Source organism: Sebastes fasciatus, chromosome 12 (genome assembly GCF_043250625.1).
Source record: "Sebastes fasciatus isolate fSebFas1 chromosome 12, fSebFas1.pri, whole genome shotgun sequence".
Lineage (NCBI taxonomy): Eukaryota > Metazoa > Chordata > Actinopteri > Perciformes > Sebastidae > Sebastes > Sebastes fasciatus.
In genome coordinates, this window is record NC_133806.1 from 13,695,873 (window position 1) to 13,721,228 (window position 25,356).

General features: G+C 43.1%; 1 protein-coding gene across 2 annotated transcripts; it reads right to left on the minus strand.

Annotated features, from left to right (window-relative positions):
- Nucleotides 1-1,549: 1,549 nt before the first annotated feature.
- atp1a3b (ATPase Na+/K+ transporting subunit alpha 3b) lies at nucleotides 1,550-25,356 on the minus strand. Of its 2 annotated transcripts, none has more exons than XM_074653223.1 (23): nucleotides 25,130-25,356; nucleotides 24,895-24,988; nucleotides 13,951-14,070; nucleotides 13,303-13,362; nucleotides 12,876-13,079; nucleotides 12,567-12,680; nucleotides 11,463-11,597; nucleotides 11,233-11,350; nucleotides 10,737-11,005; nucleotides 9,914-10,112; nucleotides 9,560-9,804; nucleotides 9,279-9,471; nucleotides 7,476-7,651; nucleotides 7,236-7,372; nucleotides 6,996-7,146; nucleotides 6,083-6,251; nucleotides 5,814-5,968; nucleotides 5,564-5,687; nucleotides 5,178-5,323; nucleotides 4,453-4,583; nucleotides 4,192-4,293; nucleotides 3,976-4,067; nucleotides 1,550-3,146 (listed from the first exon to the last, which is right to left on the minus strand). In XM_074653223.1, the coding sequence occupies exons 2-23, from the start codon at nucleotides 24,898-24,900 to the stop codon at nucleotides 3,118-3,120; spliced, it is 3,075 nt and encodes a 1,024-aa protein (XP_074509324.1). In that variant the 5' UTR covers nucleotides 24,901-24,988; nucleotides 25,130-25,356; the 3' UTR covers nucleotides 1,550-3,117. The 2 variants fall into 2 exon arrangements, with proteins under 2 accessions (XP_074509324.1, XP_074509325.1); XM_074653224.1 differs by having other exon boundaries at nucleotides 13,951-14,031; nucleotides 25,130-25,351.

Sequence of the window (25,356 nt, forward strand, 5' to 3'; positions counted from 1 at the left end):
GGCGAGGTGGGGGGGGGAGGAAAGTCGCACTGCAGTGAGCTCACTGCAGAGACACAGGGGAAATTAGAGAGAGGGTGAGAGTGTGAGTGTGTTTGTCAGTGAGAGTGACAGAAAGTGTGTGTGCATGTGTGTGTATGTATGAGCAGGAGACACTGCATTTGTCATTGGACAAAGGTATAGCGGCGCCACAAAGTTTTTGCGTTCCTCACTCAAACGGACGTGTCCTAAATTTTCACAGGATGTGGCAAAGTGACCTTTCGGGCCACCCAGTGCTTATCTCTCACATAAAGCTGTATACTGTTTATAATTTATTTGATTTGTGCACTAGGTGAGCAATAATAAGAGGTTCATTTAAGATAGATGACCCTTGTGGCACAGAGAGGTAGCACAGTTACAGTCTGTTCCCTTGAGATAAAAGATATACTGCCTCGCTTTATTTGCAGGAATGTAACCTTTTGAAAATAACTTTTATTAATCATAGGAGTCGCTATTCCTTCCTAAACACATGATTGTGATATCTTACAGCCTTGAAAGATGAGTTTGGAGAAATAGTAGGACATTGCTCCCTTTGTAAGAGTCATGAATGTTGATGTGAGGCACGGCTGACACATTTACAGAGTGGTTTGGTGCATTAGCCTGGGCCGCTGCCAGCTCTTCCTCCTATGGCACTTCAACATTATGCAGTTTGCAGGTAGAAGTCAGTGCATATAAATTCCCAACACTAGGTGGCATCCCATCCTCCTATTTCTACTTCCTCATTTCCGCTGTGTTGTGCACTACTTTCAATTGAAATCAACAAAATTTCACCCAAGTGTGAGGAAATAATGTCAGATAATTTAATCTCATAATATACATGTATGTGTTGGAATAATATACAGGGTATTAAAGTCAATGGAAATTATTTCAAGGTATCAATTGACATGTGAAGTTATTAGGGCTGTCCTCCACCAGAGAAATTCTTAGTTGACAAACACTCGTACGATTTTGTGGACTAATTGATTCGTTGATTTAATCGACAGATCTGTTTCTCCACAAAGAATCACACAGAAGCACCACTTTAAATATTGTGTTAAGCAGAGATGTGTTTATAATTTTCTTGGAAATAAGTCATTCAGCATGAAAAAAGCATAAAAATGACTGCTCGACAAAAGAAATCTTAGTCGACTACGACCAAAACGACTGATTAGTCGAGTAAGAGGTTGCAGCCTTAGAAGCTATCCCATATACATGGGAGGAGAGGGGGTAATACCATTAATATGTTACAATCGACAATAATATGGCCTAACACAATATGATAAATTAAATTTGACCAGAGGGATGAACACCTCTTTTGTGCAGGTTTAACAAAAATGTAACATAACGGGCTTCACAAAGGCAGTATTTGTTGCAGGTCTATTGTAAAGGATGGCATTCAATTCCTTTTTGTAGAATATGCAAGCTCCACAAGAAAGAGCAAGAAAGATAAATTAGTCTTTATCTATTATTATCTATAATATTCTAATAAAGTGTGAAGAGTAAAAACAGAGACAGAAAGACACACAGACAGGTCTCGGTTGTATTAAATGTTCTAGATGTTTTATTGGTGTTGGTTTCATTTATTTGACACACATGTTCTACTAGTTGTGTTTTTTTTTCTTCTTCTTGAATTTCAACTCTTGCAGCCATTTGAGATAGACCCAGCCTGAGACCGCTGGCCCTTTACTGCTCTCCAACACATACTGTACATGCACACAGATCCGGGCCAGACCGGGCTACACCAGGACCTGGACTGAACCAGAGCTGGACTCGATCCGGTAACAGATCCCCAGGTGTATGGTCTCACTGTCACCACTCACCACATCACAGCACACTGCACCCCATCATCATACCGGCACACCTGACGCGACAGGAACCTGAAAGCCTTGGTTGGTGTGTCTTTTGGTAAAAACACAACCTAAAACCCTGCTCTGCTGTTACGGTTTGAGAATAGCCTCCTGGGAAACCAGCAAAAATAACTGAAACCAAACAAAAAAACAAAAACAGAGACATATGTCTCGCTTTTTTTCCTATTCCACCGAAATTGTTGATGTTATTCTTCATGAATGTCTCTCTTGAGCTGATTTTCAACATGTGTTTTTTTATTGTTTCATTTAAATTCAGTATAGAATTATATAGATTTCCTAGAGCACACAGAAAGATTGAGTTGTATTCACCAACTTGGGGGGAGGAGGGGGGTGTACTGTAATAGTTATTAACAAGGACAATGGTTCACACAGTGCACACAAACAGAGACAAACGGGGCAGGAGGGAGGGGAGGGGAGGGGTGTGAGAGGCAGAGTGGGAGAGAGGGGGGACAGGACGCCATGGGGTGTGCTTTGTTAGGCCTAAATGAGGAAAAGCAGCTCTCACGTACCCCCCCTCCCGTCTTGGAAATAAAAAAAGACAAGTAAAATCATCGAAACCCCCCGTACCCCACATATTAAAAAACAACAGCCGTTGAGAACGGAATAGAAGGAAAATGGACGTAATGAGAAGGACAGGGAGGTGACCACTCCGCTGGTCCTCCACAGACAGGAGACGGAGGCGAGAGGTGGCAGTCGAAGTGGTGTCGGCGATGGGATCTCACTGTGTGATCTTTACATCTGTGTGTGATTGGAGGGCAAGCAAAGGGTTGGCGGGGAAGGGAGAGAGAGAGAAAGAGAGGGGGAACGAAGGTATAGAGACAGACGAAGGGGAAGAATAGGGAGGGGAAGGAGCTGGAGGAGCTGGATGGCCCTTTTTTGCAGAGCGTAGACACTCCCTTTGTATCCTTAGCTCATTCAAATCTACATACACAATATGCAGCTGCCGTTTGGTAGATATATTGGTTTATGTACACAGCAGTGAGAGAACACATGCAAAGAGTATCATAGGAGATGGGAGAAATGGGGGCGGGTCAATGTAGAAAGTTGTAAAGATGCTTTTGCTGTTTTTAATCTTTGGGGCAGTTGTGATGAAAATTGCTTCAAAGCGTTTTTTGTCTTTAAGGGGGCGGGGCATCTGGAGGTGAGTTTTGCCAGGGATGGAGTGACGGGGGGAGGGGGGGGATGGAGAAATAAGTGGAAGATGTAGGGGATTTGAGCGAAGATGCTCCATCGATCAATAGTATGTCTCTCTCTCCACCCAACCTGGAGTGCAAATGAGAGAAAGAAAAACAGAAAAGTTCACAGTTAATTCAATGGTTTCAAGTCATGCTTTATGAAGATTTTCTATTGAATTAGCATTAGTTAAAGCAAAGTAAGGCAATCTAGAATAGTTAGACTTAAATAAACATCTGTTGAGTCACTTTCTATCGCTGAAGGAGGTAAATACAATGGTGATTGAGCCTATAGCCCACTGATGTTGCGATATTTATATATTTGCAATATTACAAACTGGGTGTCTGTGGCAACATTCCCGGGAAAAATGCTGTATTACAGTTTTTCTCCATATTATACACAGAAAAAACTGAATTATACACACAATTCGGAAAACTTGAAGGTGATGTATCAACAAAAAGACTCCAGACTGCTAAACTCTGAGCACAATCCCATTGTTTTCAGTCATAGAAATTCTGAATCAACCAGGACTGCTTTAAAGGACTAGTTCAACATTTTGGGAAGTATGCTACTGCCAGCAGTTAGTTAGCTTGGCTTAGAACAAAGACTGGAAATGGGGAAACAGCTTGCCTCGCACTGTCCGTAGATAATAAAATCAGCCTATTAGCACCTCTAAAGCTCACTAATTAACATGTTATATCTTGTGTAAAAACTACATGTTGTTATGAGCTGGACATGTTCTCGGCTGGGTTCAGGGACTTCCTTGAGTCTTGTCGTTGATGTGAGTTTGCCAGGGAACCAGCGGAGACTCCAGGAAGTTACCCCACCGAGCCAAGAAATAATCCAGCACATACCCGCCGTAAAACCACAACCTCCTTTAAAGAAAGAGGTAGTTTATTAAGGGAAAAAAAATACTGACCTCCTGGGTTCCTACGGAGGAGAAGTTTTCGGACTTCATCATAGACAAAGATGAGAAAACTATAGGGGAACGCACAAAACCACCAGCTAGGCCTGTAGGAAAGACAAGAGAACAACAATGGTTAAAAATAATCAAGTAAACGGATACACACAATATGTCTTAATATCAGAGTGACTGCATATGAATCCATGTGATGCATGTGGTAATGGCACTCACTTTAGAGGATACATCCTGAGTGCCACATCCATGCCTGGGCAGTAGGACAGGAAGGCAGCCAGGGCCGTCTCTTCAAACAGGCCAAAGATCAAGATCTTGTTCCTGGGTTGAAAACACAACAAATGTTGAAGAGCAGAAGTGATGATGCAGAAATTGAGAAACGTGTCACGCTAATGTAGATCATTAATGCTTACTGGCAAAAAGGTAAATTACTGAAAGGACACATGTAAGTATATATCACAGTACAGCTGTTGGACTCACCTCATGCCCTGCTGGAACACAGAGTTACGTCTGGTCTTGCAGACGATGACATCAGCCCACTGCACGACTACAATACTGACAAAGAAGGCTGTGTGGCATGTGAACTCCACAATCTTCCTCTGCTCGTATGTCTGAGGGCAGGAGAGGACAGACACACAGTTAGATAAAGTAAGAAAAGTTATTATGCTTTTGTGCTTTTTTCCCTTCCTTTAGTGTGTTGTATAGTTTTTTTATGCATGTAAAATGTCTGCAAAGTTACGAAGCCCAAAGTCCATGCCAAAGGGAGTTACTCTCCCCCACAGAAACACTGCTCCCGAACTCCCTGAAATGCCTTGCTTGAAGTCCAGCCTTTTCTTCAGTAACGTGGTGATATCACCAAGTAACACAGTTGCATAGTGCCTGCCTAGCGGCTAGTTTGGCACGTCCTCAAACAAAGCTAGTTAGAGCGGAGTCTGAAGAGTTTGGTTTGATTGACAAATCACAACAAAGCGGGCCAGATGACCAATCAGAGCAGACTAGGCTTTTCGGGAGGGGAGGGGCTCAAACAGAGCATTTCAGACAGAGGGTGAAATGAGGTGCTGCAGCACAGCCGGTATGAGAAATGTAAAGTGTTTTTTGAACATTAAAGCATGTAAACATGTTCTAGTAGAAACCCAAAATACAAGTATGAACCTGAAAATGAGCATAATAGGTCTTCTTTAAACACACAAAGACTACACACGTACCCATTGCTGCCCATAGCTGTCTTCCAGGTCGTTGACAGAGCGGTCATCCCAGTTGAGCCTGATGCCTACTAGTCGGGTGGGCAAGAAACCATTTTCAGCCAAGATGACAAAGTAGGCGAAGAAGCCTCCCAGAGCCTGGATCATACCTGAGGAAAAAACATACAGACAGAGAGATTAAGTTACAGATTTTTAACTTCCTTAATCTAGTTTTTCCTCCCAAAACATTGAAGATAGATCCAAAGATAATCCGGCTGGTGTTGTTTGTGAACAATAAAATGGGGATAAAGTTACACAAAATGACTTTCAGGCAACCAAGATCAAACTTCAATCCAGAACAAAGACAATTCACAGCACGGATCAGCGGCAACCATCTTCATTTCACCTACCAATTTGTCCATAAGCAATGCTGATAAGCCTCTCATTCACCAGCTTGTCCCTGAATGGGTTCCTGGGCTGACGCTTCATGATGTCGCTCTCAGCTGCTTCATAAGCCAGTGAGATAGCTGGCACCTGAGCGAAGAAGGAAGAAATTTGAACTTTTAGTACATTATAACGTGTCATATAAACAGGAGCTGATGCCTTTGTGTGAGCATAAAGTTTGTCATAAAAGACAGTGAGGGTTTGATCAGCTCTCACCATGTCAGTTCCCAGGTCGATACAGAGGATGGTGATGGTTCCCAGTGGCAGGGGGATGTTGACGATGATGAACAACAGGAAGGGGGTGATCTCTGGGATGTTGCTGGTCAGGGTGTAGGCTATGGACTTCTTAAGGTTATCAAAGATCAAACGGCCTGAGGGGAGGAAAACAGACGGGTTACATCACAGTCCTAGTCTTTCTCATATGAAATCGCATGTACATCCTCAAAGGATCACACGTTCCCGTTCTGTCCTTTGGGTCTTCTCACCTTCCTCCACTCCAGTGACAATAGAGGCAAAGTTGTCATCCAACAAGATCATGTCTGCGGCCTGTTTGGACACATCGGAGCCAGAGATTCCCATGGCAACACCAATGTCGGCCTTTTTCAGCGCAGGAGAGTCATTCACACCGTCACCTGTCACGGCTACGATGGCACCCTGGGAGAGAAGCAGGAGGGTGAGGATGAGCTTATATAGCATAAATATATCAAATACGTTATATTTGTTAAATGTATTTATCCTTTATTTATTGTTTACTGTAGTTGCATTTTTTTTTTTCAATTTTGTCATTTTGTTGTTATTATTGTCATAAATAATAAAAAATATATATACCCACGTATCTTGAGTTTAAGGCAGACCTACTTATTTTAACAATTTATGCCAAAGCTAGAGATTAATAATCTTCACCACAAGATTATTAGACGAGTCTATACGTCATGAATAAACTGTTTTGGTGTCATTTTAAAACAACCCTGATTATAAAACAACCTCAATGTTTTCAAAACCTGAACAGATGTTGTTGTTTTTTTACATCTTTTAAATGAAACTGTCATATTTAAATGGCAATAAAACATATTCAAATGTTAGAATTAATTAAATTAAATTAAAACCTTTTGGTATTTCAAATGCAATCTAACCATCTCACAGTATAAAAAAAGTGGTTTATGAATCAGTCAGGAAACTCTCATTCAACAGATAACTAGCGCCATCTGCTGTTGTGAAAGTATAATGCTACTTCTAATCTAGTCCCTGAATGTACCCAATGTAATCTATTCAAGCCAATATAAAGCATGAGGACAACCCTGCTTGGATTAGAGATTTGACTCCTACGCGTTCAAGTCACACCAAACATTTATTGCCCATGAGGCGTTTGATGATAAAACAATGTCAAAGTGCTCTAACCAGTCTCTGGCAACCCTCTACGATGATGAGCTTCTGCTGAGGGGAAGTCCTGGCAAAGACGATCTCTGTGTGATTCCTCAGGATGTCGTCCATCTGATCCTGAGACAGATCTTTTAGGTCTGTACCGTGGATCACGCAGGCCTTGGCGTCCCTGAACACAGACAGACATTGAAGTGTTGATGTGGGTCTCATCATCATTTGTATGACTGTGTTTGTTGTTTTTCTGTGATCGTTCTTTACCTGGGGTTGACCTGGCTGACGGGTATGTTGAGACGAGCTGCGATGTCCTCCACTGTCTCGTTGCCCTCTGAGATGATGCCCACTCCCTTGGCAATGGCCTTGGCAGTGATTGGGTGATCTCCAGTGACCATAATGACCTAATAAGAGCAACAAAAAAGACATTTCATCACATGATAGCACACGCACTTTGAACCTTATTTTAAAAGACTGTAAGGAATAAAGAAATCACATAAAACTCACCTTGATACCAGCAGATCGGCATTTGCCAACAGCATCAGGCACAGCAGCACGGGGAGGGTCGATCATGGACATGAGGCCAACAAAGCAAAGGTTGTCTGTCTGGAAGTTGACATCGTCTGTGTCAAAGGCAAAGCCCTTGGGGTACTGGTCCTCTGGCAGCATCACGTGGCAGAAACCTGGAGGGGAAATAAATGTGTCATTTAGTGTTTGATTTGCGATGTTTAAAAGAAAAAGAAGAAATGGTCTTCTATTCCTCCTTCACCTCTGACATAACTTCCAATACTCAGTCTTCAGAAAATTACATTTCAGAAGTGCCTGGTTTAAATAATTCAACAGATCTTAAGTTGAAAAAAAAAAAAGCTTTTGCGTATGATCTTAAACTTTTGCAGATTTTGGAATTTGTCAAAATGAATTAATTGCAGTCACCTCTAATGCAAGCATGGGGGTTTCAAGCTAATGAAAACACACCACTATTAGACATAATGTAACTGATGTCCCTTAAGTCACGGTTTCCAAATCATAGGTGTGATGGAATTTTCCATCAATTCCTCTCTTATTGGTAGAAAGGTCAGAGTGTTTGTCAGAGTGTCCCTCTGTTGACATTATTGGGTTGGAGTCCTGTCTAGAGGAGCCACTGTTATCTGTACAGCTGTGCCTGTAGTGGAGACCGTAGAGCCAGTCGCTAGGGCAACCAGGGTCAGAGATGCCAGAGGAACGGAGTAAGTCAAAACATGATAAGGGGTAAGACACTGAGCACCGGGGAGGAAGGACAGAGTTGTGAGGCCTTCACGCAGAGAGCATCTATTGTGGAGACCTGTCAATTCTCCTTGATCAAGCTTCAATAAACCTTCTTTTGTAAGACATCATCAGCTCCGGACCTCTTCCTTCCAAAGATAACTTGTGTATCAATTATTCCATCACAATAGGGTCCTGACCCCCGCCAGGGGTCAGCAAAGATTCACAGGGGTCCCAATGCCTTTTTCATTTTAAGGGGTGTAAGAAAACTTAAAAAAATATATAAATACAGTTGACCTATATCTGAGCATTTCATTCATTTCTGTGAAGAAAACTAAACAAAATTTTAATTTTTGAAGTTTAGATTATTATTTAAGATATAAACAGGATAAGGGCATGGCGAAGACCTAAACACAAGTTCACAAAGCCTTCCCTCTCTGCTAAACAGCCTCGTCCTGCATTAGAAAAGTACGCCGTTAAAACAACCAAAAAGCTAATAGAACAATGGGGTTCCTTAAGGAAAAAGGTTGGGAGCCACTGCTTTAGGTAACATATCGTCACTATCCAGTCAGTGTCCAATGAAAACCATATTTGATTTAAGTGATTTTAACTTTTTTTTATACTGAAAGATGTTTCTCTTTGGGTTGAGAAAAGTCTCCTACCTCTTATGTAACAGAAACCATTTAAAAATCCCTGAGCAATATGAAAAATGCATTGTCACAAAACTGAGAACAGCTTTTTTTCCTTTTCCGTTTTGGAGATTCGTGGTTTTTGCAGGACGGTAGTGGCACTAGAAGGGTATAGGTCAAATAAGATATTAAGCAATGACTAAAAATAATAATATGGTTGTTTTTTTCCAGAAAGTAAAATGAATGGAATGTTGCAATTTTTGTTAAATGGAAATGTATTATAGTATGAGGAATTACTAAACAAAGTGTAAAAGACATTTTCCAGTTACTTGTGACTGAATAAATTCCCTATTTTCTCCTTTTGAACCTGTCACGGTCACACTGTACCTACCCTCTCTCCCTCTCTGTATCACCCCTCTCCAGTTCTATCTATCCTTACCCAGTACTCTCTCTCCCAGTCCTCCCAGCTCCATGTAGGCATTCTGGAAAGATTCCTTCAGCTCCTCATCCATAGGTTGCTCCTTCCCCTGCAGCAGGATGGTGGAGCAGCGGTCCAGGATCCTTTCAGGGGCTCCCTTCATCACCAGCAGGTAGCGGTTGTCATTGAGGTCCTCTGTCTCGTGCACTGAGAGCTAGAGGAGCAGAACAGATAGTTAATTTGATGTAGTGATATATGGGTTTCATCTTGTGTACAAGGCTGTAATGCAACCTGTTACTCACCTGGTATTTGTTGGTGGAGTTAAAGGGGATCTCGGCCACCTTCTTGTTCCTGTCCCTCATTGCCCTGACGGAGCCGCAGCACAGCTCGATACACTTCAGTAGGGCTGATTCTGAGGCGTCACCGGCCACGTCACGCTTAAGGATGGTTATTTGGTCTTGTCCCGCTTTGAACTGAGCGCGGTTACAAAGACTAGCGACACGAGCCAGAGACAGCCACGTCACTGAGCTCTTGTCAAAAGAGGCACCTGGAGCGGGAACAGAAGAGAGGGTATTATTAAGCTCCATGATTTCTAGTATTATCATTTAGTAACACATAATTCATCAGTGGCGGCTGTATGCCCCGTCCTCACTAACCAGACTGGTCCTCGGTGGTGTCGGCCTCGTGGATCTGGTTGTCGAACCACATGTGTGCCACGGTCATCCTGTTCTGGGTCAGGGTGCCTGTCTTGTCGGAGCAGATGGTGGAGGTGGAGCCGAGGGTTTCCACAGCTTCCAAGTTCTTCACCAGGCAGTTCTTCTTAGCCATACGTTTGGCAGTCAGGGTCAGACATACCTGCAGACAAATACATGTGTAATGTTAATCATCATTGTGTTTGGATGTGTCACCTATGAAGCTCCGAAATAGAGTTTCTCTGTTTCTTGATGATAAATAAAGTGAGCTCATGGTACGATTTAATAAGAAACAACCAAGTACATTTTTATTTTTATAGCACCTTTAAAAATGAAAGAGATATGCAATCAAAATAGCACCAAAGCGACGCAATACTTAAAAGACTTAAAGGTGCAGTGTGTAGGATTTGGCGGCATCTAGCAGTAAGGTTGTAGATTGCAACCAAGTGAAACTTCTCCCGTGTGCCAAGCGTGTAGGAGAACTACGATGGCCGATGCAAAAACCATATATAGAAATAAACGGTTCCTTCTAGGGTAATGAAAACACGATTAGATCCTCCTAAATGTTACACACTGTTCCTTTAACTAAATTTAACAACAATAATAAAAGACGTATTGACAAGGCAAACAGCAAACAAACATAAAGAAAGAAATAGAATGAAGAAAATGTTATGTGTCCAAAAGAAACTAATGAGCAACAGCAACTGATTGCAAAACAATACACCATATGATACCAAAGTATGTAATTCAGAAGCAAGTGAATGTATGTGATTATTTGTCCACTTACAGTGACTGTGGCCAGCAGCCCTTCAGGCACGTTAGCCACGATGATGCCAATGAGGAAGATGACGGCCTCCAGCCAGGAGTAGCCCAGGGCGATGGCCAGGATGAAAAAGGTGACGCCCAGGAAGACGGCCACGCCAGTGATGATGTGGATGAAGTGCTCGATCTCTTTGGCGATGGGGGTTTTGCCCGTCTCCAGGCCAGAGGTCAGAGTAGCGATGCGACCCATGACTGTGCGGTCGCCGGTACAGATAACAATTCCGCGCGCTGTGCCTGATTTGGAAAAAGAACAGAAATATAATGTAAAATATAATTTGCAGCATCAGTACCTGTGTCATTAGTCCTAAAATGTTCTCAGTTCACACAAATCACAATTATGCATTACATTGTAGTCAGAGAGTAAAGTTAGGTGTTTATTATCATCATTACTTGGCTTTAAGTCCAACCACAGGCACTCAAGTTAATAATAGCATGTAATACTATCGCCATGGTGACCATACCTTCCACACAGTTGGTGGAGAAGAAAGCGAGGTTTCGGGTCTCTAAGGGGTTGTCATGGGTACAGTCAGGTGACCTGCTCTGAGGTTCTGACTCGCCTGTTAGGGAGGAGTTATCAACCTAACGGGAAACAGAAAAAGCAAAACATGTGGTTGCATACAACAGGAAGAAAGACTATGAATGTGTGTACGTGTACGTGTGTATGTGTGTGTGTGTGTGTGTGTGTGTGTACCTTGCAGCCATGAGCAGAAACCACCCTGACGTCAGCAGGGATCCTGTCTCCTCCCTTCACTTCAATCAGATCTCCTCCCACCACCTCTTCAGCGTTGATCTGTACCTTCTCACCCTCACGGATCACCAACGCTTGCTGCAGGGAGACATCAGTGATGGTTAGAAAACACACACACACACACACTGTTTAAAGAAACATAGTCTCAGAATTTAGGAAGTTACAGCAAAAAAACAAAGACCTTTTCCATCCCTTCATCTGAAAAGAACTGTCTGACTAAACATATTGTTAGCAAAGAATTAATTAATTAATTCAATCAAAACATACAGTATGCATAACTATTTTCAGGCAGTGACAACCACCAGCTACAGTCTTCTGAAACTTACTGACTGTAATATCTTCTAAAGTAGTTACTCAACTCTGAAATCCATTTACATTGAACTGTTATTTTCTCTTGCCATAGGTCTCTATTTATTATATCTTACCTGTTTAATCAATGTTTAGACTGATGGAATAAATGTTTTGGGACCATTTAGTAGTTATGGTTAGGTTAGTTAGTTTTGAGGCTCTTTGGTTAGTCTTGGCTGTTTTGCAGGTTGTAAATGTTACTGTATAATACATGCACTTTTTCAAATCTAGACAACGTGTTAGTATTTAAAATATATGTTTACTATCTGCCTAATGTCTGGGGCCACATTCTCAAGCTTCAGATTAGGTTTATCAGGGTGTCCCATTTCACATATCTCCATTATGTCTTATGATTGTACTTGTATCTTAACTGTGTTATGAATAAACTGAAACTGAACTGAACAGAACAGAGCTGTGCTACCTCCTTTTTGCAATATGCCACCCGTGTATTTACCAACTATCTCAAAGGCAAGCAAAGAGGTAAAGTGTGAAGCGTTACATGAATAGAGGCAACAGTGTTTCTGCCAAGTAACATTAACTAGGTATTTATGACCCATAATTTCTGTCAATTGTTTCCAAAAATCCTAAAAATATTCACTTTCAAACCTTTATGGTCAATGTCCCCTTTCCAGAGGGAATCAAAATAAGCTTTCACACACAAGCTGTTTTTTTTTTTTTCTCGAGCAAACACATATTTACCTGAGGCACCATGTTCTTGAAAGACTCCATGATTTTGGAGCTCTTGGCCTCTTGAAAGTATGAGAAGCAACCGGTAATGACGACGACAGCTGTGAGCACAATACCTAGGTACAACTGGAGAGAGAGAGAGAGACAAAGTCAAACATATGTGAGTGTGGTCTGTGGGATGGCACTGGACACAGTGTGTGTGTGTGGTGCTAAAATTGCTTTGCCAAGGTGTTATTTATGTCTGCACTTCAGAGTCGAAAGTGTGGCGGATGTGTTAATGAGGTGTAGAAGGGCCAGATATGAATATGTGTGGATGCTCACGTTGTCTCCTGCAGGATCGTCCTCGGTGGCTGCCTGGATGGCGTAGGCCAGGAAGCAGAGGATGGCGCCGGTCCACAGCAGGACGGAGAATCCACCAAACAGCTGGCGACAGAACTTGACCCACTCCGGGGTGGTGGGAGCAGGGGTGAGAGCATTGGGACCATCCCTGATCAGATACTCTGCTGCCTTGGCGTTGGTCAACCCCTGGAGGGAGCACAGAGGAAGAGGGACGGGTAGTTAGCAGAGAAAGGCCAGTCGGCACTGATGCAACATTCTCATATTTCTTTAGTATGACTTTGGAGTCCAGGCGACTGTTGGGTTGGATTGTCAAAAAATATAATAAATCAATAGCAGTATGCCTCATAGTGACCAACTGGATAAACAGTCTCAAACCAGCTGTACATACTGAGAGAAATCATCAACTCACCTGGACAATGTCAGTCTGGTATTTCCTGCATGTTTCCTCTATGGACATCTTATGTTCCGTCTGAAAAAAAAAAAATACGGACATAATCAATACTGTGTAGTTCAGTATGTTTAGTAGTTGTCATTTTTTTGCATGCAAGGAACATTTTTTAGAAATTAGTCCAAATTGAAAAAAGAATTATGCTTACTGTATATGTAATTAAAAAGAGTTTTTTTGTAATTGGAAATTTACTCCATGCATGCAGTTCACCTGAGAGATAAGAGTATCAGGGCAGCCAGATATGGCGACCCAGGTGTCTGTTTCTTGCGCTGGGATGTGGGATCAAAGTGACGACCTCCTGATAACAAGTCACCCCTCTTACCAGCAAAAATACACTTGTTTTTTGGGGGGATTTTTCTCTTCTCTCCAACAGAGTTGGTGTCAGTTCACTTCCCTTCACTACATCCTCAAAGAAGATGTTCTTCAAAAGTTGAAAATCATTTACTTACATCTTAAAAATGTATGGATATGATATAAAAAAAAAAGGTTTTGAAATAATGAGGCGATTGTTTGTGTCAAATTAATTTGACTGACAGGATCACAAGGGAATTGGTCTCAAACATATTTTATAACAAATACTTTCAACAGATAAGAGAAGACTTTACTCACAATGGGCACTTCCTTCTTCAGGTCATCCATGTCCTTGTTCTGCGCCCCCTTCTTCTTCTTGGGGGATCGTTTGTCTTTGTCCTGTGTGGTGGCAACGCGGTAACTGTCTGACCGCCCATACTACAGACACACACACATGTTTTATACATGCCTCCGGACTACATTAAGGAGATAATAGCCAATGCGCCTTTGTGCATAATCGGAACCGTTCTCGTGGCTTGTTTACTTGTACATCATATTATCAGAATATAACTAAAAAATTATCTCTGAGAATGCATTAATTGCTGTAATTGTTCAGAGAGCTGTACTATCTGGCATTCTACTAGTATTTACCAGTAACCGAAATAAAAGCCAGCAGGCTTTATTGAATTGTCCTTGAGGTTTCTCTCTTTCACTACATAGTAAATAATGTTGTACCCTTGTGAAGTGGCCTTGTGAGGTAGCCTGTATTTCATCAGTTATTCTCAGTTTATGAGGAGGATGTCATATGAAGAGCATTCCTATTCCTATTAAAACCTATTATAAGAATTATTGAAAGATAAATGCATTACCCTGGTAGCGGTGATCTTTTCTGAACAAAAGCACCTACATTAAAAGTGCACTATCACCACACATTAAAGCATGAGCCTCCCGTCTGCCCTGCCATATCCATTTGATCTCCCCAATGATCAAATAATTCCTGCTCTGATGTCCACAAAAGCCTGATGGACACATCAAAACATAGGTTTAACCTGTAGGTTTCAACTAATCGCTTCCTGGTCTTTTTAATTTATCTAGCAGCACCAAGGACATCAAAGGCTTTCTGATTCGATTCTAGTGTGTTCTACACAATTAGACCAGATACATCAGAGACACTTTGATGCCAAAGATTGAAAATTAAGTCTCAAGTACATGCACGCACACACGGACACATCAAATGTCCTCGTCCTCTTCCGCCTGCTTTACTGCACTGTCGCCCTGTTGTTCCAGGTACTCTCCTGACTATAATTGTCCCCTCACAAATTGGCTTATGTTGTTAAACCAGACGTGAGTGGACTATTAATAACCCAGATTTGATCCAGCGCTGCACATTCTAGTCCTTCTACAGGTCTATAACTGTAACTCTATAAACTTGACTGTGCTGGCCACGTCGATACAAATGTCCCTCATCAGAGGTCAGAGGTGACACGGAGGGGCAAGGATCGCTCCCAGGAGGTGTGAGTGGGTCCTAGTGGCACTGACACAACCAGGTCATCAAGGAAACGGCACTCGGTGGCAGATCAATACAGTCAGATATACGCTGATGGTTTGACAGAGTAGCAAAGTCCAGCTGATGTGGAAGCTACATAATTTACCTAGAATCAGACGGACACATCAATACCTATCAGCTAATAATCAATGACTACAATCCTCTTAGTTAAGGTATGTGTGTCAAAAAAAATTAGGTTTAAAGGTTTCATTGATAAAAAAAACCTAACTGTGTGCTGATTCACTGAGGTGAAGTAAGCGCCCTCTAGTGGTGCAGCCAGGAAGTGACTTTATCAGGGGTGCAGCATGCACAGGTAACTACTGCTACTTTGTTTGCATTTGATATCATTGTACAGATATAAACTACAAAGAAGCAATGTGATCTCTCCTTTGACATAATACTTAAAAGTATGTTTACTTTAAAACTAATCTGTAAAAATTCACTAACCAAACTTTACAAAAGCACCAGTGAGGAAGTAGGAACTGAGATCCCGAACTCTCACACACCTAAATCACACCAAAACACACACACGCACACACCTGCAGTGCGACAAAATGTGACTAACAAAGATCAACTTGCCACCGCATTTCCCACCTTGGGAGCTGTAACTATGCTGCTGTTGTGTGAAACTCTTGTGAAATCATCTCTTCAGTACATATTGAACTAGTATGTGGTTACAAAGACCTGTCTTTCTGGTTTGTCATCATAAACATGGGCTTCAAGACACAACATGTGAATGAGGACAACTCTCACTCACTTAATTGTGGAGCGCGGTCTGCTGCTCAACGACCGCTGCCGGATTCAAAGCAAACAATAAAACCATTCGTTCGAGCATGTCAGTGGGAAGGAGCTGTTTGACCTGACTGCAAATACACACACACCCACATTCACATGCAAACACCCAGAGTTCTGCAACAAAAGAGCAGGTGAGCAAATCTCTTGCCGCAGCAAGACCAGGCAGGTCTGGTGAGGCAGAGGCTGCATGAAGCAGAAAGTGATGCAGTGGAAAAGTACTGCTGCCCATCCCCTCTGAGACAGACCCCGGATCTGTGTGTGTGTGGGATTGAGAAAGAGGGTGTGTGGGGGTGTGTTGGCACATACATGTATGTACTATATGTATTTGTTGGAGATTTACTGAATGAATGACGGCACCGTATCTCTATTTACAGATCAAGGGTGTTGAATAATATGGAAAGGTACAGATTGACCTTGTAATCAGGTGTCAAATAGGCTCCATCATCTGACAGATGGCAGGTTTGCATTTGTTGGTATAATATTGTTGTTGTGGCCAGTTTTTCCCAGACAACGAGGAACGTTGCAAATACGCATTTAGGGAGCATTGTCTGCTCAATGGCGCACCTGCTCTTCTGAGCATATGCACACTGATACTGATAACATACATATGGACACACACAGGTCTTTCTCTCCCTATCACAAACACACACACACACACACATGGCCAGACAATAGAAGCGGTTGGTAAGGAGATGGAGAGGAGTGCCAAACAAAGAGATATGTGGTGAAAAGTCGAGACATGGAGAGATGGATACGAAGGGGGTGGATGACAGACACGTTTGGGCACATGGAAAGGGATCAGTGGGAGGTGAGACGCAGGGACAGATAAAAGAGCGAGAGAGGCAGGTGGAGAGTGAGTGAAAGAGCGAGAGAAGAGCTGTTGTCACCCTTCTCTCGTGCCTCTAATTAGATATTGACCGGCAGTCTTTGTCTACTGGCTCTGTGTCAGCGTTTGACCCGCAGTGACCCCACTCTAATAGATTGCAAAATCTTACTTATAGTGTGTGTGTGTATGTGAGCATGTGTACTTCTCATATGCTAATCTTCTCGCTCCGGGTGTCTGTGTGTGTGTGTCCTTAAGTGTACGTTTGCGTATGTGAATGAGATGTTATCAGCATGACTCAAAGGAGAGAAATGAGCTGATTTATCTTGAGTCTGTGTTTACAGTATGTTCAGGATGTTAAGTGCATAACTGGCTTTGTGAGTGTGCTAGCCTCTCCTTTCCTTTCCCCCTCCCACACACACCCTGCTACTTGATAAGTCTTTGTTGCACCTACTGTATGTTGCTAACATTTGTGCAAAAGCATGAAACAAGTAAAAAGACTTTAAACTGTACGTCTGACTAGTTGTTACTCATCTGTTTTCAAGTCTATATCTCTTTAGATAGTCTGTTATCTTCACCTTGATTGCTTATTTATTTAGCAGAGAAAGATGTTGGCTATACTGCGTACGTATATTATTTGAGTATCGACATCAAGGTGCGCCTGCCCCTGTGCGTCTGCGTGGGTGTCCAGCTGTCTCACACAGCTCTGGGTAACGTAATGGACCCCTTCTGTCCTGAGGAAGGAAACAGAGACTCATGACTGGAATTACAGACGCTCGCTCTCCCACAAGCACACAGACGAACAGACTGATGGACAGACACGTCTCTGACATCACCAGGAAATGGACATTGCCGGCTCCTCTATGGATTACATAGTGCAATCACTCACATCCAGTTACATGTTGGCTTATTAAAATCTGCTGAAAATACCAATAATGCAATAAAGCTTCAAGTATCTGTGTTTGATTTGATCATAAATCATTCTGCAGGCCTGTTCCGGCTAACCAAACTAAAACTAAGCGTTTTGTCCTCTGATGGGCGAGTGTGTTTGGAGGGCAAGTAACCATGGCAACCGGCACGGCCATTGGCATGGTGACCAAGCTCAGCAGTGATCCAGTACTCCTCTTAGGATCCCCTGATGTGATCTGGGAAGAGTAATAATTGATGCCTCTGTAACTGGACACTGTATTCACTGCTGTATAACACAGACAGGCATTTGATTCAAGGAATTAGTGTGTGTGTGTGTGTGTGTGTGTGTGAGCAGAGGTGAGTCACTGTGTTGGCTACAGGCCGTATGTGCAGCGTCTACACGCATTGCGGCAGAGAGAGGGAGGGAGATGTGGAGTGAATGAGAGAGAGAGAGCGATCAAGTGATTGTGAAATAATAAGACACAACTCACAACGTATAGTCGGAGAAGGATTCTACTTTTCAGGAAGAAATGTGGAGTTTCTAACTTGAATGAGAACTGGCCATGTTGAAAGGCAAATTTTGACTTCTTACGTACCATAAAACTACATAGTTGTAGTTTCTTTTGGCAAACTGAGATCAAGTGATAGTTCACAGCAAGCGTCAATTTAGGAGTGGCACCTGAGAGAACTACCATGTCAAGCATGTTAAAGACGGCGGGTCGAGGCATGCCCACTGAGGGTGGGTTTGACTGGCATATTTTTCTTCCCCTTTTCACACGCATGAGGAGTTCTGAAACAGGAAGAACTGATGTGCTTAAAAACACAAATGTTTGTCTCTTTTCATGCGGAACTCATATGAGGAAGTCGTTCCTATAGGTGGAAGAAATACCACCGTGCTCCATTTAATCCTGCGGCAACCGCCACAGCATTAGTCATACCAACGTATGAGTCTCCACTTCCTCTTTGTACAGAGCAGCCAGATGCACCGACAACATCTGCCCATTTGCACTGATCAGAGAGCTACATCATGGACTTATTACATGTTTTCACCACTATGACCATGACTGTGGAATGTACAGTTGAGCTGAAAACAAAAACATACTCATTGGTCATTTCCCTTGTGCTCTGAGCTCATGGGAACTGATTTATGAAATGTCTGAATTTAAAGCAAAACCAGTGAGATACATATTGTATTTCTACCTGTCTTTACAGGTAACACTAGATGGATATTGGGTCTAATAGCATGTTGAGGCTACAGGTTGAAGGCCCTCTGTCTTCAGTCTGGCCCGTTGCTCTGCACTATTCACTACAAAAGGTGACTGATATGGTGCCATTGTGATTGTGCATAGGTGTGCCTGTCAGAGAGGCCTAAGCACATTCACAATGAAATTATTATAAATGTAAGTGTGTTGCCGGTTAAGTTTTTTTAATTAATTTTTTTATTAATATTATTATTATTGTTATTATTATTATTATTATTATTATTATTATTATTATTATTATTAATAATAATAATAATAATAATAATAAGGCATCCTTTAGACTCAATTTATTAAAACATCACACTTTGCTGTCCCTCTCTATCCTCTCTATGAATTACTAAATAACGGGGAAATAATCCCTCAAAACAACATTTAAGACCTTTATGAAAATGTAAAAAGGCCTAAAAAGCTATGAACATAATAACATACATTGCATGTTAAAATGTGTGCTGGTTTGTAATTTAATTCCTGCATCTGTCGACATGCTACTATGCGTGCTACTATGCGTGCTAGCATGCATGTGTGTGTGACCTTGCAAGGTCATTTGGCCATCTGCTGTTTCTTGCAGCAGGATGGCAGGGCTCTGGGCCACAGTGGGGGGCTCAGGCTGTGGGCCGAGGGACATAGCTGTTGGGATTAGCTAGTCTGATTACTACACTGGATTAGCCCTCTGTGCTCCGTCCTCTCTTTGTCTCTCTACGGCTCTTCTTTCTCTGCACTTCTGTCTCAGGAAAACCAAATGCATAAACGCAGCATCCTCACTTATCATTAGTTGCACAATAATTCGTCTTGTAGCAGCACTGAGTAAGCGAATGGATTAGACGGTTATTTAACAGATGATTAGGATTTGAATGCCTTGTAAAAGAGACTGTTGAGATATTTGCATCACTTATCTGTATCAACCTTGAGAGTGATACGAAGGCTTCTTATCTTTCTAGTTAACAAAGTGAACAGACATCAGAAGAGGGAGATTCTAGATATCAGATGTGAAGAACGAAGGGAAAAGATAATGGCGTAAATCTTTTCCAGTACAGCAGTCCCAGGAGACGTTCTCTTACGGCATCTATAAGTACACGTATACGTAAATAGAGAAATAAAAAGATTGTGGCCGCTTAAGAGTACTAAGAGAAAAACTTAATCTCTAAACCACACAAACACAAAGAGACAGAGAGAGATTAACTCTCTTTAGCTCTCAAATCATCTGTGTTGTGCAAAACTAAAACTAAATAAAAGCAAGAAACTCAAACCAAACACAACCCCAAACTCAAAACTGTGAGGTGTAAGCCCTCCTGCCCTCCTCCACTCGGTTCCCTCCTGTCCATCTGTCCGTCCCGTCATCATCTTCATCTGTTCATCCTACTGAGACAATTGTGTAACTGCATCTATCTTTAGTTCTATACAATGCCCTGTCCGCCCCCGTGAGCTCTGAGGGATACATCTGCGCTGTAGCTTGTGTGTCTTGGCGTGTGTGTGAATGTGGACGGTTCTAGATTAACATTGTAAATCTTGGTTCGTTGGTGCTTGAAGCGAACATGGCATCTCGCCATGGTGTGAGAGAGGGCACCTCACGACTCCTCAGCAGGCAGCTGCTCTCACAGATGTGTCCAGATGTGCACACATCCATACACGCAGCTGCTCACTGCACGACTAAACCAACGAAACCAAATACCAGTGCTGTCCTCGACCAAAGAAATTCTTAGTCGACTAATCGATTAGTTGATTTAATCGACAGATCTGTAAACCTGAATGGGTGCTAATACGTTTCTTAGACATCTAAGAAGTCATTCAGCATTAAAAAAGCATAAGAAATGACTAATCGACTAAAACAATCTTAGTCGACAAAGACCAAAATGTCCAATTAGTCGACTAATCGACAAGCATGTGTCGCTTTGTGATTCCAAACCAGGATCTGTTGTGTTCAGTATGTCTGAATGAAGGGAAAATCTTTCACAGGAATATAATTACCGTGAATCTTAAAACAATTTCTAACGTTTTCACTGAATGGCAGCATTACATGGCAACAACAAAATACAGATCAAACACAAGTGTTGTAAAATGATCTGTTTTTGATTTTAACAAGCCTTTTGTCCATTGTGGCTGCCCAGTGTTACACTTTGTGCTTTTCTGCTGTATTCACACAGGGACACACACACTTCACAAACATACACACATCTCCAGGACAACACCCTGAATTAGTCATGTCATTGTAGTCAGGCAACCTAACCCCTCTGAGTCGCTCTCATTATGGGAGACCATCAACACGTTAATGTTGGAAAAACTGTAATCCTGTTTTAAAGTAATGTATGAAGGAGACAGTGCTGACCTTTACGTTTTATTAGCATTACACAAGCTGCTACTGAGCTCACAGCTCAGGCTGTTAGTCTATCACTAGCGAGGAGGCTAGTCCCTATGTGTTTTGTTTTTTTGCTGAGGCACAAGAGAAATGTGGACTCTGTCCTTCATCAGTACTCTCACTAAGGACATCGCCCTCATTACAGTAGATATTTATTGATCAGACGCCTACGAGAGCTTGAAGGGGACAATGGAGGAGCGTTTCAAAGGTCGCCATATTGACCTTAATTGACCCCTATAGGCCACAGGGCAAAAAGATCCCAGCTGGCTGTGCGGTCAGAGAGATCACGTGGTCGATCAGATCCGGTATGGACGTGCTTTTTCTATAGGCTGCTGCGACGCGTGGGACAGATCAGCTGTGGTGCGGTGCAGCCTATCAGCATCGGGCAGCAGGTGCAGTGGGGAGGGATGTGCAGTACGCTGCACCAAACTGAGGGCTGGGCCTCTGCAGAGGCCACACACACCCTCCAACTCCTCAACTACCTTCCACTGACACCTTGGAACTTCTTCACTGGTGCCAATAGAAAAAGTACAGGCTGTTCTAGAAACCTTTGCATCATGACACGGCTAATTCGTGAGTCTAATCAACGTCTTATAGGGATCCTAACAGGAGCTTCTCCTCAGCCGTTCAAAGCAGCTCAACCACACCCTTCGATACCAGCCTGTGTGACCTTCTGACAAAGCCTCAGTGCTACTACCACACCTTCATCTCTGTTTAATCTCTCCTGGGGCACCAGCCCACCTACACCACCACACCTCTCCACCACCACCATCACTCAATGTCCTATGAAGATCATCCACCAAACCACATCCCTCCTCTCCGTGTCCCATCTGTCTCCTGCCCCCCTGATAACCAACCCCACAATGTGCGGCAAGAGGAAACAGGAGCCACAGTAACGTGAGCCTCAGGTCATTATCCTGTAACAAGATATACAGCCAGGCAGGCAGGCAGGCAGCCCTCCCCCACCACACCGCCATTCTAAATCCTTCTCTCTTTCTCTCTCTACACCTGCAGACCAGTCACTACTGATCTGCCCTTCCTCCCTCTCTCTCTCTCTCTCTCTCTCTCTCTCTCTCTCTCTCTGTCCCTCTTGCTCTCTCAGCAGTGGCACCCTTCCCCCATCAGTGTCACGTGTCTGAAGGTGAAAATCTCCTCCTATAGTCTCATCAGCATCAGCCATGTATAGCTGCACCCATGCAGAGAAGGAGAACAATGAGCACGAAGAACGAGCGGGGGATTTCTTTAGAAATGCTCTGCCAAATTTAAACTACCCTTCTCTGTGCCAGAGACAAAATGTGCCGGTTGTCTCTCTAGTATCCCTGACAGATGCCCAAGCTTTTTTCTCTAGTCCATAGCATCACTGCTGTCTCTAAGCCCTGTCCTTTTCTGCATGCTTCCTTGTGCCAGCCTATCACAGCTCTTTACAAGGAATTTCCACACCGGAGGCCCCGCCCCCGGTTTGACGCAGGAGGCACGTCGCAAAGCGATGCCCCCTGCGGCCTTGGGGAAAGGACAGCTGGCAATGCCATCACACGGTGCGCCAGTGCAAAATCCACGAAAAAAAGGTCAGAAAGAGCGAGAGGGAGGTGTAGTTGACCGGCCAGGCGTGATAAAAAACACCATCCATCACTCCATCACTCCATCCATCCTCTTTCTCATTCAGGGTGACCTCAGCAGCAGTAAAGGAAACACCCTTCACAGATCACCAGGGACGCTCATATCCTGTTTTATATAATGCCTATCTCTGGAGAGCTGCGGCATCTCCAGATATTACACACCGCTCCAGTCCTGCACACAACAGCTTCGTGCGTAAAGCGCTCTCTACCCATCCCTTTTGACGCAGTGCCCACTAATGCTGAATCCCACAGTACATCTTGAACGTGTCCACCGGCAGAGCTATTCCAGATGCTTGTGTAACTGCGCTTGTGCTGCCTCTATACAGCGATGGTGGATGATGGTGGATGATATCTCGCAGCAGCAGCACCGCATGGTCCCTTGTCTGCAGCGTCATCATGCCATCGCATCATCATCCAGCGGTCGGAGATTAAAAATTACAACTCTTTCCGCAGGATGGATGATGGAGATGGAGCAGTAGTTGCGCAATAAGCTCACACCAAGCAGTCGCATCTGCGCCTTGGCATTTTCTGGTGTTTTTCCACCAGCCTCCTCTGAGTCATTTTGCAGAACTGAGTGTATCTATAACAGACTACTGAACAGTAGCACTAAATGAATGCAGAGCTGTGGATGGATTGTTTTATGGATGTTTTTTTTATAATTTTATTCTCAGGTATTGTCTTATTTATTGTAGTATTTATCAACTGTACTATTTATAGAATTTAAGGGGCTGGGATGGAGCCATCAGGGTAAAATGCATTTCATTGCATTTCACTGTACACTGTACTTTTAAATGCATATGACAAATAAACTTGAAACTAACCGGAAACAGGACAGATGCCTTTTTTTTTACAGCTTTAACGGTGCGCACAGCAGATGAGAATAAACGTGATGCTGTAAAGCGCATCGTGCTCCTGATGGAGGCCCACTGGACGCATCGTTTATTTAATCGGCAGTGTGTGTAAAAATGCGGTCACTGTCGGTGATTATAGAGTCCCTGTTATGTCACAAATTAAAGGGGGGAAATAAGCTGGCGATGCGCTTATTTCCCCGGTAACCGCATTATGACGCATGGGTCAATGAGGGTGCCGAGGATGAGAGAGACTCCTCTGCTGATAGCATCCTCTGAGAGGGATGCGGATGAGCTCAGCATCTCCATCATTCACCGCTATAGATGCGACCATGTAGGCCGGAGAGAGGACAGCGGTTTATTATAGGAGGAGAGGACATGAGGGGAGGGGAGAGGGGGGGGGGGGTTCGAGGGCATGGAGGAGGTCACAGTACATCCTGTTCATTCAGCTCGGACGATGTCATGGAGCATATTTGTGCCTTAAAATGTGGCAAAATTCAGTTTTTTTACACTATATGTTAATGACGGGAGCATAATCTGGTTTCTATCAAATGCATCCTCCTCCCTGTGTCCCTCAGGAGAGCTCCTGGTGAGAATAAACCGATTAGGGCCTACCATGGCTGGCAAGGTTATAGACCTGAAATACATATGACACACTGACAACCTCTAAAGCACACTCTCTTACTCTAATTGTAAGACATTTTTTCTATTTCTATTCAAATATACTGACTGAATCAGAGAAAAAGGACATGAGCCAATCAAATTTCCATTCAAATAAAAAATTATATTCAAGTCAAAACGTAATCACAGTGATAAAATGCTTTCTATATAGCCGCACAAGACAGGAGCTATACTGGCTACATCAATTTGTCGCAGTCTACGAGACCAGGGTAAAACACAGTTCCGCATTACAGTCAATGTCACTCAGTCAAAACGGGATTTCCATAAAGGAAGGGGAAAAAAATGACATCACATCAGCCCTTCCTTCCTCTTCCTCCTCATCCTCCTCAGGATATGAAATATCAAGACTATAGCGCTCATTTTGTCAGGCCACTTCAGGTGGGCTATACAACACAAACGCAGTTATAAAGTTGTAATCGTCAGTCTTACCCCCATGTTTGCGCAGTCACTCTTCTCCTCTCAGGTGATGCACGGCTTGAGAGGTGTCAGCCCCTCGCGTTGAATTATATCAAAATGCCTTTGCCTTGAAAAATAGAAGAGAAAATGCTCAGTTGTCAGGGTTTGCTTAGAGAAAAAAATGAAAAAAAAAGACGTCAGGGCATTTATCTATATAAGATCTGACTATTTTTTTTTTGTGGGGTTTTAAACAAACGGTGTCTCAAACCTTTCCAACGGGTTAGGCTTCAATCTTCCCCCCCACTGAGACGTCTTTCAAATGAAATGCTGCGGTCTCAAGCGGAGCATCACGCGGGGATGCGCTTCCTTCCTCTGCTCTCTGATACTTGCGGTGAAAGACCGGCGGAACTAAAGAGCCGCACTGCTACCTCTTCAGGACTTGATCTCCCTCCGCCGCTCTGCCAGGTTACCGCAGTACTCCTCTTCTGGAACCGC